Here is a 12,140-nt window from a genome sequence, read left to right on the forward strand (position 1 = left end):
GGTGGCGAGCCAGGAGTGGTTGAGACACCTCAACTTCTAGACACCCAAAAAGCTCTAGGCGCTCGGAGATGGATAAAGCCCGGCGGAGTCAAAACTGATCCGGTAACCTCCACGTCAATATTCCAGGCGCCTAGAAGGGATATAGGTGCCCGGAGATGCTAAGTCAGCGTCGAGAGCGGATTAACGAGATAACGTGGATGCGCTCGAAAGGAGTTCTAGGCGCCAGGATCAACCTATAAAAGCAACTACGAGGGGAAACTCTAAGGCATCCATTTTACGTTACCTTGACGTCCATTCTACGTGCAACTGAAGCACCCGAGATGCTATTGTAACGTTGAAAAGTTGCACCGACACACAATCTTCCTATCTATATCGTTGATAAATTTGTTATTTATTTTCGTCTATATTTTGTAATTAACTTACTAGGACGATAAAGGTTTATCGATACTACATCATGTAAAGGTATGACTCTTTCTCGAAAGAGAAAGAGTTTTATAGTGGATTGCCCAATGTAAATGATTAAGGACCGTGGACCTTGGAGTAGCAATTAGTGGCTATGAACCAAGTAAAATAAACGTGTCAAGTTTGTGTGTGATTATATCTTCCGCTATGTTATATTTACTCGATTTACGAAGTTTTACGAAAACGTGAAAAAACAACAAACGTTCTATTCATCCCCTTCTAGCGCTCACCTTCGATCCTATAGGTTTCTCCACCTTTAATTTTTGTTTGAGAAGGAGAAAATTTAGTAGAAGAGGATAGTGAGGAGTGGACTCTTAGATTAGTCGTCTGATGGATACCAAGCAAAATTAATATAGTAGCTTGGTCGTGTTGTGGTGTGTCTTCGTTTTAAGTTTCCGCTATAAAATCTTAATAACGAAGCGAAGTGAGCTATTTAACTCTCTTCTAACTTGTAAGATCCTAACATAATTAAGAGGATGAAAGTTTGAATTCCACTAAAGATACATATTTTCAATATACATAAATTGTACTTCAAAGAGGAAGACTCTCTACGAAGTCTCTTAAGATACTTTTGACCCAAAAAAATAAGAGGAAAAGATATTTTAATATATCTTATTTCATTGTATGTCTTCATATTATCTTTCTTAGATAATTCTTAGTCATCGATAACACTTAGTCAGACATGTTTTCAATATCGAAGAATTGTATTTGAAACTATTAAGAGTGACACGGACACTTGTACTGTCAAAGAACAATAAAATTGTTGTGATAGTGATTTAATCTATTTGCTCATAGTATAAGTGTTCAACCATTGGAGAAGACATTTGGAGCTTATTTGTAAATTTTCTTTTCCTAAATCCTAATATATATTTTTATTTTTTTCAAAGGGATAAAATATTTTCCAATGTAAAAGATAATGGACACATTTTTTTTGGTAATTTTCACCATGAAATAGATATTCATATTATATTAGATATAATGTGAACTATTATTTTTTATAAGAGTTACATAGACGTGAAACTATTTCCTATTTAATGACAATTTGAAGGTTAAATTATTTCTGATAGTGTCATTATGCAAATTTAAGCCTCTCCCATTTTATTTAATGAGTTATCGGTGTCACCTCAACTTCAATAACAATAAATTCCTTTAAAAAAATTCCAGCCGAATAATTGATTAAAAATAAGTAAATAAACATGACAAAGAAGTATAGAAAGACTAATGACTACCATAGCAATAAGCCAAAACCCTTTTTTTTTTTTGTGTGAAAAATAATGGATTCGGAAATATGGCACTATTTTCTTGTTCTAGAGGCAGACAAATTAGACTTGTGAGTTGCAAATCAATTGGAATTCCAACCCTAGTTTTTAATTTCCTTACTCGTCACCATCTAAATTAAAAGCTTGACCAAGACTTGTCAAGATAAGCACAAATTTATCAGCTTCTCTTTTTCAAGGTTAGGGTAAGACTTGGAACGTTTACTTCGATGATGAAGTGATATGAAAATTTATAGTATGTTTAGTGTACGAGAAGAAATATACAATCAATATAATAAATAAGGAATAAATTAGTTATTCCAATGAAATAAAAAATAGTAATGAGCCTTTAAGTAAAATTGGTGCAACTAGATTTATCATACGATGGCGAATACCATTGTCTTGAGGGCCATAAATGTCTCGTGATTCTAAAATCCTCTAGAAGCTTCTAATATAATATAATGTCCTATATCACTCGATAATATGTGGCGTTATAGTCTTCTTGAGAAGTTTACAACTTGGACTTTGTTGCACATTGAAAATTCCACCAATTCATTTTCTTTCCTCCTCATTTTTCCACACTATTGCCAAATGTTTGACAAATTGTCCCAGTCAACTTGATGTTACTCTTTATATTTTTAGCTTAATTGACCCAACACTCTACATGATAAATTAAACAAACCAACGTTGAAGTTTCAGAGTTTGGGTAATTGCCTATATTGCCCTAAGACACTACCTGTTAGCTATATAAAGAGGGGCTAGCTTACTGCCCTCAACACATCATCCCTCGCTCACTCTTTCTACTTCTTAGTATCTAAATTCCCTAGCAAAATGGTTGCCAGTTCTTGCATCGACGAGATCACCCTCAATGTTTCAAACTCAAGGCTTTGGAAGGGAGCGGTCTGCGATGCACATACTTTGTACCCTAAGCTCTTGCCTGACTTTTTCGCCAAAGGCGAACGTATTGGAGAAGGAGTTGGCTCTATTACCATTCTTTACTTTGGCCCAGGTCTATTTATATTTATATATAGTTGTTTTCTTTTACCAAATAGAAGGCAAATAGCCTAACAAAATATATGTAGAATACATGCTGATTAAAATATTCTTTTCGTTTTGTGCACAAAAAATTATTGCAGGTTCCAATATGCCAATAGGAAGTGTCAACAAGAGCAAGGTAGAGAAGTTGGATGAGGCAACATACTCAACTAAGTATTCGGTCATCGAAGGACCCCTTGTCGGTGTGGTTTTTAAATCTGTTAGTTATGAGAGCACATTTGAAGCAACGGGCCCCAACAGTTGCATTGCAAAGATCAAGACTGTTTATGAAACACTCGAAGATAAGCCTCCTAGCGAGGAAGAGTTAAAGGGCATTAGAGATGGATCGATCCATGTGATAAAGGCCATCGAAGCATATTTGATTGCCAACCCCGATGTCTATGCATAAATCCATATATGTTTTGCATCCAAAAGTACGTACTTGTTTTCCATCCTTGACTTATATGATAAGTCTATATCTATGGTGCATCCAATAGTTATGTGTCGTTAATAAATTAAGGATGGTTTATATAGAGTGCATCAATAAAGGATGATGGTTGTGCACTTGTTCGTGTAGAAAGATGGTACACAATCTTTCATCTTTTGTCTTGTTGTATTGTTATAAAAAAAAAATTGATGGGAGAGTTTCATTATAAATGGAACCTATATTACATATACATTTGGTGAGTTGAAATTGGTTTTGACAAAGAAAATATGTGTATTTAATATTTCTTTTCCAAGTATGATCGTATCGGTTAGATCATGCTAACTACATAAAATGATAAACCTAATGAACATATTTAGATATTTTAGTGTAAGTATTTTTTTTCAAAAATTACATTGCATTTATTACACAATTATTGAAAGTAATCAAATACCCTTCATATCTCATCCTGAATCTCATCTTTATATTTCACATAAACTCTTTGCACATGTATGCTTATCTAATGAATAATTCAATCTCGATACTCCTAAAAGTCTTTGTCTCTTTATGATTTAGTCAAACACTTATAATATTTAATATTTTATTTTTAATACTTTGGTATATCCATCCGAGAACATAAGACCATGCGGAAAGTTCCGTCCGAGAACATGTGCACAGTTCGAGAGCATGTCCTATCCAAGTTAAATGCCTTGAGGATAAAGACGGAGCCACGTGAGGGTTGTCCTAAGCTATAGTCTAGTGTTTACATGGTCCAAAATAAATAAATCTCATGTAACTTATTATTATTTATATTATATTTGGTATTGAATTTTTAACAAAATAAATTAATTAATTAATCGAATCATCGAACATGAAATGAAGGTGTTAGATTAAAATCGGATTGGGGTCGAACAAAATTCATCAGGTAAGTGCGAAGATAAGAAATATATTGGTCCAAACTGGAATTTGGATCTGATTTGGTCAAGTTATGATTGACGCAAGTTTAATTAGATTAAATTAGTTTAATCGATTTAAAACCAATTAGGGAATTTTTGAGAAAAATAGTGCCTCGCTCCCACCGCCTCATAGGCAAGCCTCCATGCACCGACTTCTTCTTCTTATCTTCTTCTTTTCTTTTAATTTTCTCCTTCCTCCTTATTTTTTTTCTTCCTAACTATAACTTAATTGTTTTCCTCTTCTCTTTCTCCTATAGCAGTTTTTTTTCTTTTTTTTTCTTCCTCTTCTCAAAAGTTGTAGCGCTCATTCATCCCTTTCTTTTGTTGTTTTTCCACTGACCAACAACCCTAGTCCTTCCTCTCCAACAAGAGCAGCCCTTGTTTTGTCTTTTATTATCATCGGAGCTACCTGAAACCATCGAAAAAGAGGATAAAACTTTTGTTTTCTTTTCCTTTCATTCTTGTAGTTGTTTTTGTTATTTATTTTTTTTTCCTTAGTCAGTTTAAGCAAACCAACAATAGTTCCTACTATTTGATTTATCTTTTAGTCTTTTGGCTTACTTTATTTCTAGTCTTCGGCCAAATGCCAATAGTGGGAAGAACAAGTCACCATAGCAGTTTTTCATCCAATAATAGAAAGCTCTAATTTTTATTTTGTCTAGCCTTGTTGTCCTTTGCCCTAAGTCTAGCAAACAACAAATAGTTTATTCGATAATAACAAATATTAAATAGTAATTTAGAATATATCAAGATAGTGAGATCAATATTCGATAGTAACAGATATTGAATGTCTGCTTTTGGAGAAGACAAAAAGCAGTCAGCTTTGCCGCCTACCAGCAACAGTGAAGTGAGAAAGAGGAGGAGAGTAAGATGTTGCGGTGAAAGTAAGTATTCCAATCAACTCTAATTCAAGCCTCCCCCGAGTATAATTTCTGGATCCATCCTTGCTTGAGGAGATGATACATTGAGGGTTTACACGGAATTCTAGCTGTGCAACTCACTTTGAGAATATTTTTGAATCATATTACATAGAACTCCAACTGTGTACTCACTTTGAGAACATTCCTGAATCAGTTTACATAGGACTCCAGCTGTGCACTCCAAACGAAAACATTTTCAATCAAAAATATCCCAAAATAAGTTACACAAGACTACAATTGTGCATTCACTTTGGGAACATCCGTGAAATATATTACATAGGACTCCAGTCGTACACTCAATTTGGGAATATCTCCAACTGGAATATCCCCATAAATAGGTTATACTCTAGGAGCATCTCGACGGAGAACGTCCTCAAGTCAACGCACTTACGTCGTTGAAACATCTCTGACCAAGAATATCTCTACCAAGCCTGACCCCTTTCAATCTAAATGCCTAACCAGTGCAGTTCTAACACAAATCTGTCAAACTCATGATGACCATTCAAATTGTGTTAAATGTATGATATTAGCGCTGCAGCTGTCAAACAGGCTAACCCATGGTGGAACATAACAACTTGTCATAAACCCATCATATAGTGGGGTAGGGCGGGCTGACCTACCAATTTGGCGGGTTAGAAAATCTCCAACCCAATCCAATCCAAGTCGGGTTGTGAGTTAGGCGAACCAACTCACAAGTCTATCAAAAAATAAAAAAGTATAGAAAATATTAAAATTTTTAAATTTAGATTATAGTTTAAATGAGTCAAGTTGAAATTTTTAAGTTTATATTATGATTTAGACGGATTAAACCCACTAGTTCATTGAGTTTTCTACTTTAATTTTAAATTTTAAAGAAAAAAATAAAATTTTTCAATCCGCGGGTCAACTCAAGCCTGCCATGGGCCAACCCAAGCACACCACAGACCAACCCATGCTGGTCGCTGGGCTAGACGGGTCGACTCACCTGAATCCACCTTAAAATGAGTTGATAAAATTTTAACCCAACCCGCTTAAATTGATTGGGGAGGAGGGCGGAGGAGGGGGGGGGGGGGGGGGGGGGGGGGGGGGGCTAATTCGACGGACCCAACCCAAATTGATAGCTATAGTTGGCGCTATACCTCTGACACCCAACACAACTCCATACCTCCAACAGGTCCTCGGTGGATGTGGTGTCCCATGTGAATAACGAGGCTTGCTAGTATAAAAGGGTAGGCGAAGGGGGTTAAAGGTAAACTTTTTCGCAAGCAGATATACTCTCATTCATCTTTGTTGGGATACAATCAAAGTCCCACATTGAAAATACAAAAAAAAAAATCATGGATTTATAAGATGGATGATATCTCCATTGGAATGATGCCTTTTGGCTTGAGCTCCAAAATAAAATCATGAGAACTTAGACCCAAAGTGGACAATATCATATCATTATGGAGATATATGGATTTCATTAAATCCTACAATTGGTATCAAAGTCATGGTCTATGTAAAACCATATGGAAACCTTCAGGAAAAACAAAGGAGGTAGGATAATGGTAGCGGCTGCTCCCTGGTCTCATATTGAAAATATATAGAACCATTATGGAGATATGTGGATTCCATCAGGTCTTACAATCTTGTCTATTTTTCTTATTTTTAGTCCATTATTGATTTGATTGTCGGAGGGGTCATGTCAGCCACGTCAAAATCTACTGACACATGTTGACGTGCAAGCACAAAAGTTGCTCTGGTAGAAGGAATTAAAGGCTCTACCAGTTCAAACCCGTGTAGGAGGATGACATTATATTTTGACGTCTTTTGTGGGAAAGAAGTAAAGTCTAATGAGACCAGTGACGTCGTTAGAGGGGATAAATAGTAATTTGTGATTTTTATTTCAAGTAATCGATCATGCTTGTCTACAAAGGATTAGTACTAGTGAAAATAAAGAAACAAAACAGAAGCACAAGACCTCAATTTTATATGATATGAATCTCTCATTTTCTACTCCACAATCTAGAGTCCAAACGATAGCACCACTATATTTTCTCTTTTTTGAATGCCTTAAGAGGTAGAGAAACCTCTTACAAATTAAGTTTTTATGAGTTGCATCTCAATGGGAATTCCACTAATTTTAAATTTCCTTACTCATCACCATCTAAAAGCTTGACCATGACTTGTCAAGATAAGTGCACAAATTTCTTAGCATCCCCTTTTCTATCATACCTCTAAAAAAACCAATCTCTTCATGTTTAGGATAAGACTTGGAATATTTACTTCGACTAAATACTGACATGGGAATTTATAGTATGTTTAGTGTACAAGAAGAAATATACAAAATTATAATAAATAAGGAACAAATTAGTTATTCCAATGAAATAAAAATAATAATGAGCCTTTAAGTAAAATTATTAAAGGGTGCGACTACATTTATTTCTTTTAAATGATGTGTTCTAATTTATAGGTACCCAAAAGATGCCATGTATGTCATAAGATGGCAAATACCATAAAAGAGTTGCTTGTCTTGAGGGCCATAAATAAGTTTGTGTTCCTACCTTTATCCATTTTCCATTTCTCGAGAAGCTTCTAATATAATTTCCTCTATTACTTGATAATATGTCTCATTATAGTCATCTTAAGTTTACAACTTGGACTTCATTGCATATATTGAAAATTCCACCAATTCATTTTTTTCTAGTCATGTTTCTACATTATTACCAAATGTTTGACAAACTATCAATTGATGTTACTCTTTATATTTTTAACTTAATTGACACAACTCTTTATATGATAAACAAATCAATGTTGAAGTGTTAGAGTATCAGTAAATGCCTATATTACTCCAACACTGTACATGTTATGCTCACAAAAAAGATGGATCTGTCATCTCAACGATCTCTTAAAGTCGATCCCACAGATAAAGAAGAAGTGATCCCACGGATAAAGAGGAAAATAAATTCAAATACACAGATAGGAGATACATGGTAGAATGAATTTCAACTACGACTTCACAACTGTCTACACAATGTCCTACAATCATCTATACAACGCCCTAGGAGCTACATGCTATACTCACAAGATCTATATATAAAGAGGTGCTTACTCCCCCTCAACACATCATCCCTCGCTCTTTCTATCTCTTAGTATCCAACTTTAGTATCTTTCCTACCAAAATGGTTGTCGGTTCTTGCATCGACGAGATCACCGTCAACGTTTCCAACTAAGGCTTTGGAAGGGAGCGATTTGCGATGCACCTACTTGTACCCTAATTAAGCTCTTGCCTGACTTTTTCGCCAAAGGCGAACTTGTTGGACAAGGAGTTGGCTCTATTAACATTTTTCACTTTGCTCCAGATCTACAGTTGTTGAATGAGGCAACATACTCAACTAAGTAATTCGGTCATCGAAGGATGCTTTGTCGGCGTGTTTTTTAAATTAAATCGGTTAGTTATGAGAGCACATTTGAAGCAACGAGCCCCAACAGTTGCATTGCAAAGATCAAGACTGCTTATGAAACACTCGAAGATAAGCCTCCTAGCGAGGAAGAGTTAAAGGCCATTAGAGATGGATCGATCCAAGTGCTAAAGGCTATCGAAGCATATTTGATGGCCAAACTCGATGCCTATGCATAAATCCATATGTTTTGCATCCAAAAGTATTGGTTTTCCATCCTTGACTTATATAATAAGTCTATTTCTATCGTGGATCCAATAGTTACATGTCATTAATAAAGGATGGTTTATATAGAGTGCATCAATAAAAGGATGTTGTTTGTGCACTTGTTCGCCTTGAAAGATGGTTGATGTTGTCAATTTCAAAATAAAAAATTTATAATTTATCAAATCCCTAATTATTGCTTTAAGTAATATAGTAGAGACTCGGATCGTCTCTTATGGACTCAATGATGGAAGTTATCCTGGACATATGGTGCGGAATTTTTATTTGTTGATCATCATTATTCATTTCTAACTATCCAGAAAAATCCATTTATTCATAATTAAATCCTATAAATTAAAATCAATCATACTCCCTAATTACAATATTAATCCTATTTCATATAAAATACAACAACTTTACAAAAGCCAGAATATGTTCATTATTCAATTAATGGCAACCACAACAATCATTCACTAATATAACACTAATTCAACAACAACATTCTTAATAACATTACACACATCAAACATACAATTATACAACAACTTGTTCCATTCACAATAATAACAATTTACTACATAAATTTCATTCATACAACATACAACATGATCTTCATTAATACCACAAGTACAAACATACAATAGAAATTTTACATCATGCATCATACAACAATTATAAAATACAACATACATCTTACAATATCGTACAAACAACATAAAACATACATCTTGAATTACTACAAATCTTACAATCATCACTAAACTCACCACTATACTACAAATCATGCAATTGACCAATATAATTAAATCCATCTGATTCAATCATCACAACCAACTCATTCATATTAGAAGATATACACAACAATCGAAACCTAAACATGTTCAACATGAATTCCATTCATTATACAGCACTTAGTTCATGTGCACATGAATCAAACAACTAAAACATTGATTTCAACCAGCTACAAAATCTTCATACTATCCAACCGAATCATTTACAATTCAAGTTCAACAATGCACTGATTAATAACATTCAATTGAAACAAGGATAACATTCCAATTTATTGCAAATCAAGTTCTCAAACATTCATCCAACATCTCAATAATAGAATTAGTAAAACACATAAGGGTTCTTTGATTCAATCGGCTAATACAAATTCAATACCATCACAACCGAATTAAAACAACCTCATTAACACTCATTCAAGTTGAATCAACAAACAAGGAAAAAAATAGGGGGATTTGTTTAACTGGATGTAGCTAACAGCAGCTAAAGAAGAGCAATGAAACTAAGGTAAGGGTTAGAATTAATGACTAACCTCAATTGGTATCGAACTGAGGAGAAGAGGAAGAGGATGGTGGATTCCCGATCAGATCAGAACAGGGCAACTGGAGTTTGGTGGATTTCACGCCAACCGGATGAAGATCTCGTCGGAGCTAGACCACTCCGGCGAGGGTTGATCGAAGAAACCAAGATCTGGAGATCCTTCCTCTGCCCGACCCTTGCTGTCCACAAACGAAGGATTAGACAAAGAAATGGAACCCCTTACCTGACTTCATCGGTGGAGGAGAGACGATCGGAACTTAGAATAGGGGCTTCCCTCACGTTCGCAACCACGTCGACGAAGGATTCCACTGCTCGAAACTCCGGTGAATGCGGAAGGGTAGAGAACTCGCCGAAGCAACCACTCACACCTTGCTCTCTATTGTGCAAAAGGGCCGTCAGCTGCCAATCGCTAGAACTGGCCACTCTCAGCGATATTCTGCGACTGACGAGGACTAGGAAACAGTCGCATTCGCAACGGCATCGACGAAGGCTCCTTCAGTTGTGTCGGCGATCATCGACCACAACTGCCACTGCCTTTGCGCTGTGCTGATCGAGAAGAAGAAGGTGGAACCGTGCGATAGAGCTTGGTGGAGAAGAAGAAGAATGCCACACGTGAGAAGCTACAGGGAAACCTAGGATCGAGCCCCCTGCGATCTGAGCCGATTTCGCCTTTTTAACTGCGTGTGTTGAACCGGGCACTGATTGAACCGAGTTGATCGAGCTTAATTGAATTGGATCGGGCTGAACCACTTTACTGGACCGGTTGGATTGGACCGGGTTGAGCCCAATTTGAACCCAATTTTGATTTGAATCCCTTTTAAGCCTGATTGAGTTAGATCTAAATCCAAGTTGAACCCAAGTTGAGCCAAAACCAATTTTTGAACCTTAGCTTCATCTTAATTTCCTGAAAAATTAAATACACAAATTAATATCTATAAATACCTTAAATTAATAAGAAAATAGAATGAAGATTAAAAATTAATCAAAATATAAAAATACGCTAGAAACCCAATTTATGACATGAAATATGATCAAACCAATCCAATTTAATCCTAATTAACCCTGTCAAATAGTCACTTATCAATGGTACACAATCTTTGGCTTGTTGTATTGTTATAAAAACATGGATGAGAGATTCTCATTATAAATGGAACCTTATATTACATAAAAATTTGGTGAGTTAAAATTGTTTTGACAAAGAAATTATGTGTATTCAATATTTCTTTTCCAAGATAAAATGATAAAACTAATGAACATACTTAGATATTTTAATGTAAGTATTTTTCAAAAATTACCTTATAATTTTTACACAATTATTAAAAGTGATCAAATATCCTTCACGTCTCATCCTTTTCAATTAAGTAGAATCTATCATCTCAGCGATCCTGCACAATCAGTCCTATGATTATTTATGAGAAAATAAATTAAGAAGTTACAGTTGATCACAACGAAAGAAGACATTATCTCAACTTCATCAAAATTTAACTTTTATCCATTTCAATAATTCTACTCTATCATAATCAACTCTTCATGTCTCATCCTGCATCATAGCCAATCCTTCACGTCTCATCCTCCTGAATCTCTAGATATTGTGAATAAATTCATCTAGATATTCTCCTAAAAATCTATGCCAAACACTGATAAGATATTTTATCTCTGAAAGTAGTACAATAAATCTATCTTCAAGTCTCTCAATTTTCACAACTTAATATCATTTTAAACCTTTTTAGTACATCATATTTTTAAACATCCTTATTTAATTTTCAACTTTTTCTCCGATTCATTTTACAATAATCATAGTGTTTATTTTCTTAAACGTCATTATATCTATCTTATTTAGTCCTCATCCTATAATTATTCACATATTTCAAATTGCTAGCCCACTAGAATAATCTTCACAATTAAATAATATTGTCCTACAATAATACACAATTAAAAGACCATAAAAACCATATTAACAATAATATATGCAATTGAAGTACGTTTATTTTTAAATCAGAAAAGAAAAAATGGAAAGGGATGGGGTGTTGCGAGAATCGAACTCGCGACCTCTCGCACCCGAAGCGAGAATCATACCACTAGACCAAACACACTGACGAATGATGACGTGATAATAAAATATTTATAATATTTTA

General features: G+C 34.9%; 1 protein-coding gene, 1 non-coding gene and 1 pseudogene across 2 annotated transcripts; 1 reads left to right on the forward strand and 2 right to left on the reverse strand.

The window, feature by feature from the left end:
- LOC141847408 (protein DETOXIFICATION 10-like) overlaps positions 1–3,184 on the reverse strand; it is a 5,038-nt pseudogene extending 1,854 nt beyond the window's left edge.
- LOC141847409 (pathogenesis-related protein STH-2-like) lies at positions 2,508–3,430 on the forward strand. Its single transcript, XM_074735451.1, has 2 exons — positions 2,508–2,727; positions 2,855–3,430. Exons 1-2 carry the CDS (start codon positions 2,550–2,552, stop codon positions 3,160–3,162), a joined length of 486 nt encoding a protein of 161 aa, XP_074591552.1. The 5' UTR covers positions 2,508–2,549; the 3' UTR covers positions 3,163–3,430.
- Positions 3,431–12,026: 8,596 nt separating this feature from the next.
- Positions 12,027–12,098, reverse strand: TRNAP-CGG (transfer RNA proline (anticodon CGG)). The gene has a single exon. It is a non-coding gene; the product is annotated as a tRNA-Pro (tRNA).
- Between the last annotated feature and the right edge of the window lie 42 nt (positions 12,099–12,140).

This window comes from Curcuma longa, chromosome 16 (assembly GCF_044706935.1).
Source record: "Curcuma longa cultivar G26 ecotype Majalengka, Jawa Barat chromosome 16, ITB_CL_G26_1.1, whole genome shotgun sequence".
Taxonomy (NCBI): Eukaryota; Viridiplantae; Streptophyta; class Magnoliopsida; order Zingiberales; family Zingiberaceae; genus Curcuma; species Curcuma longa.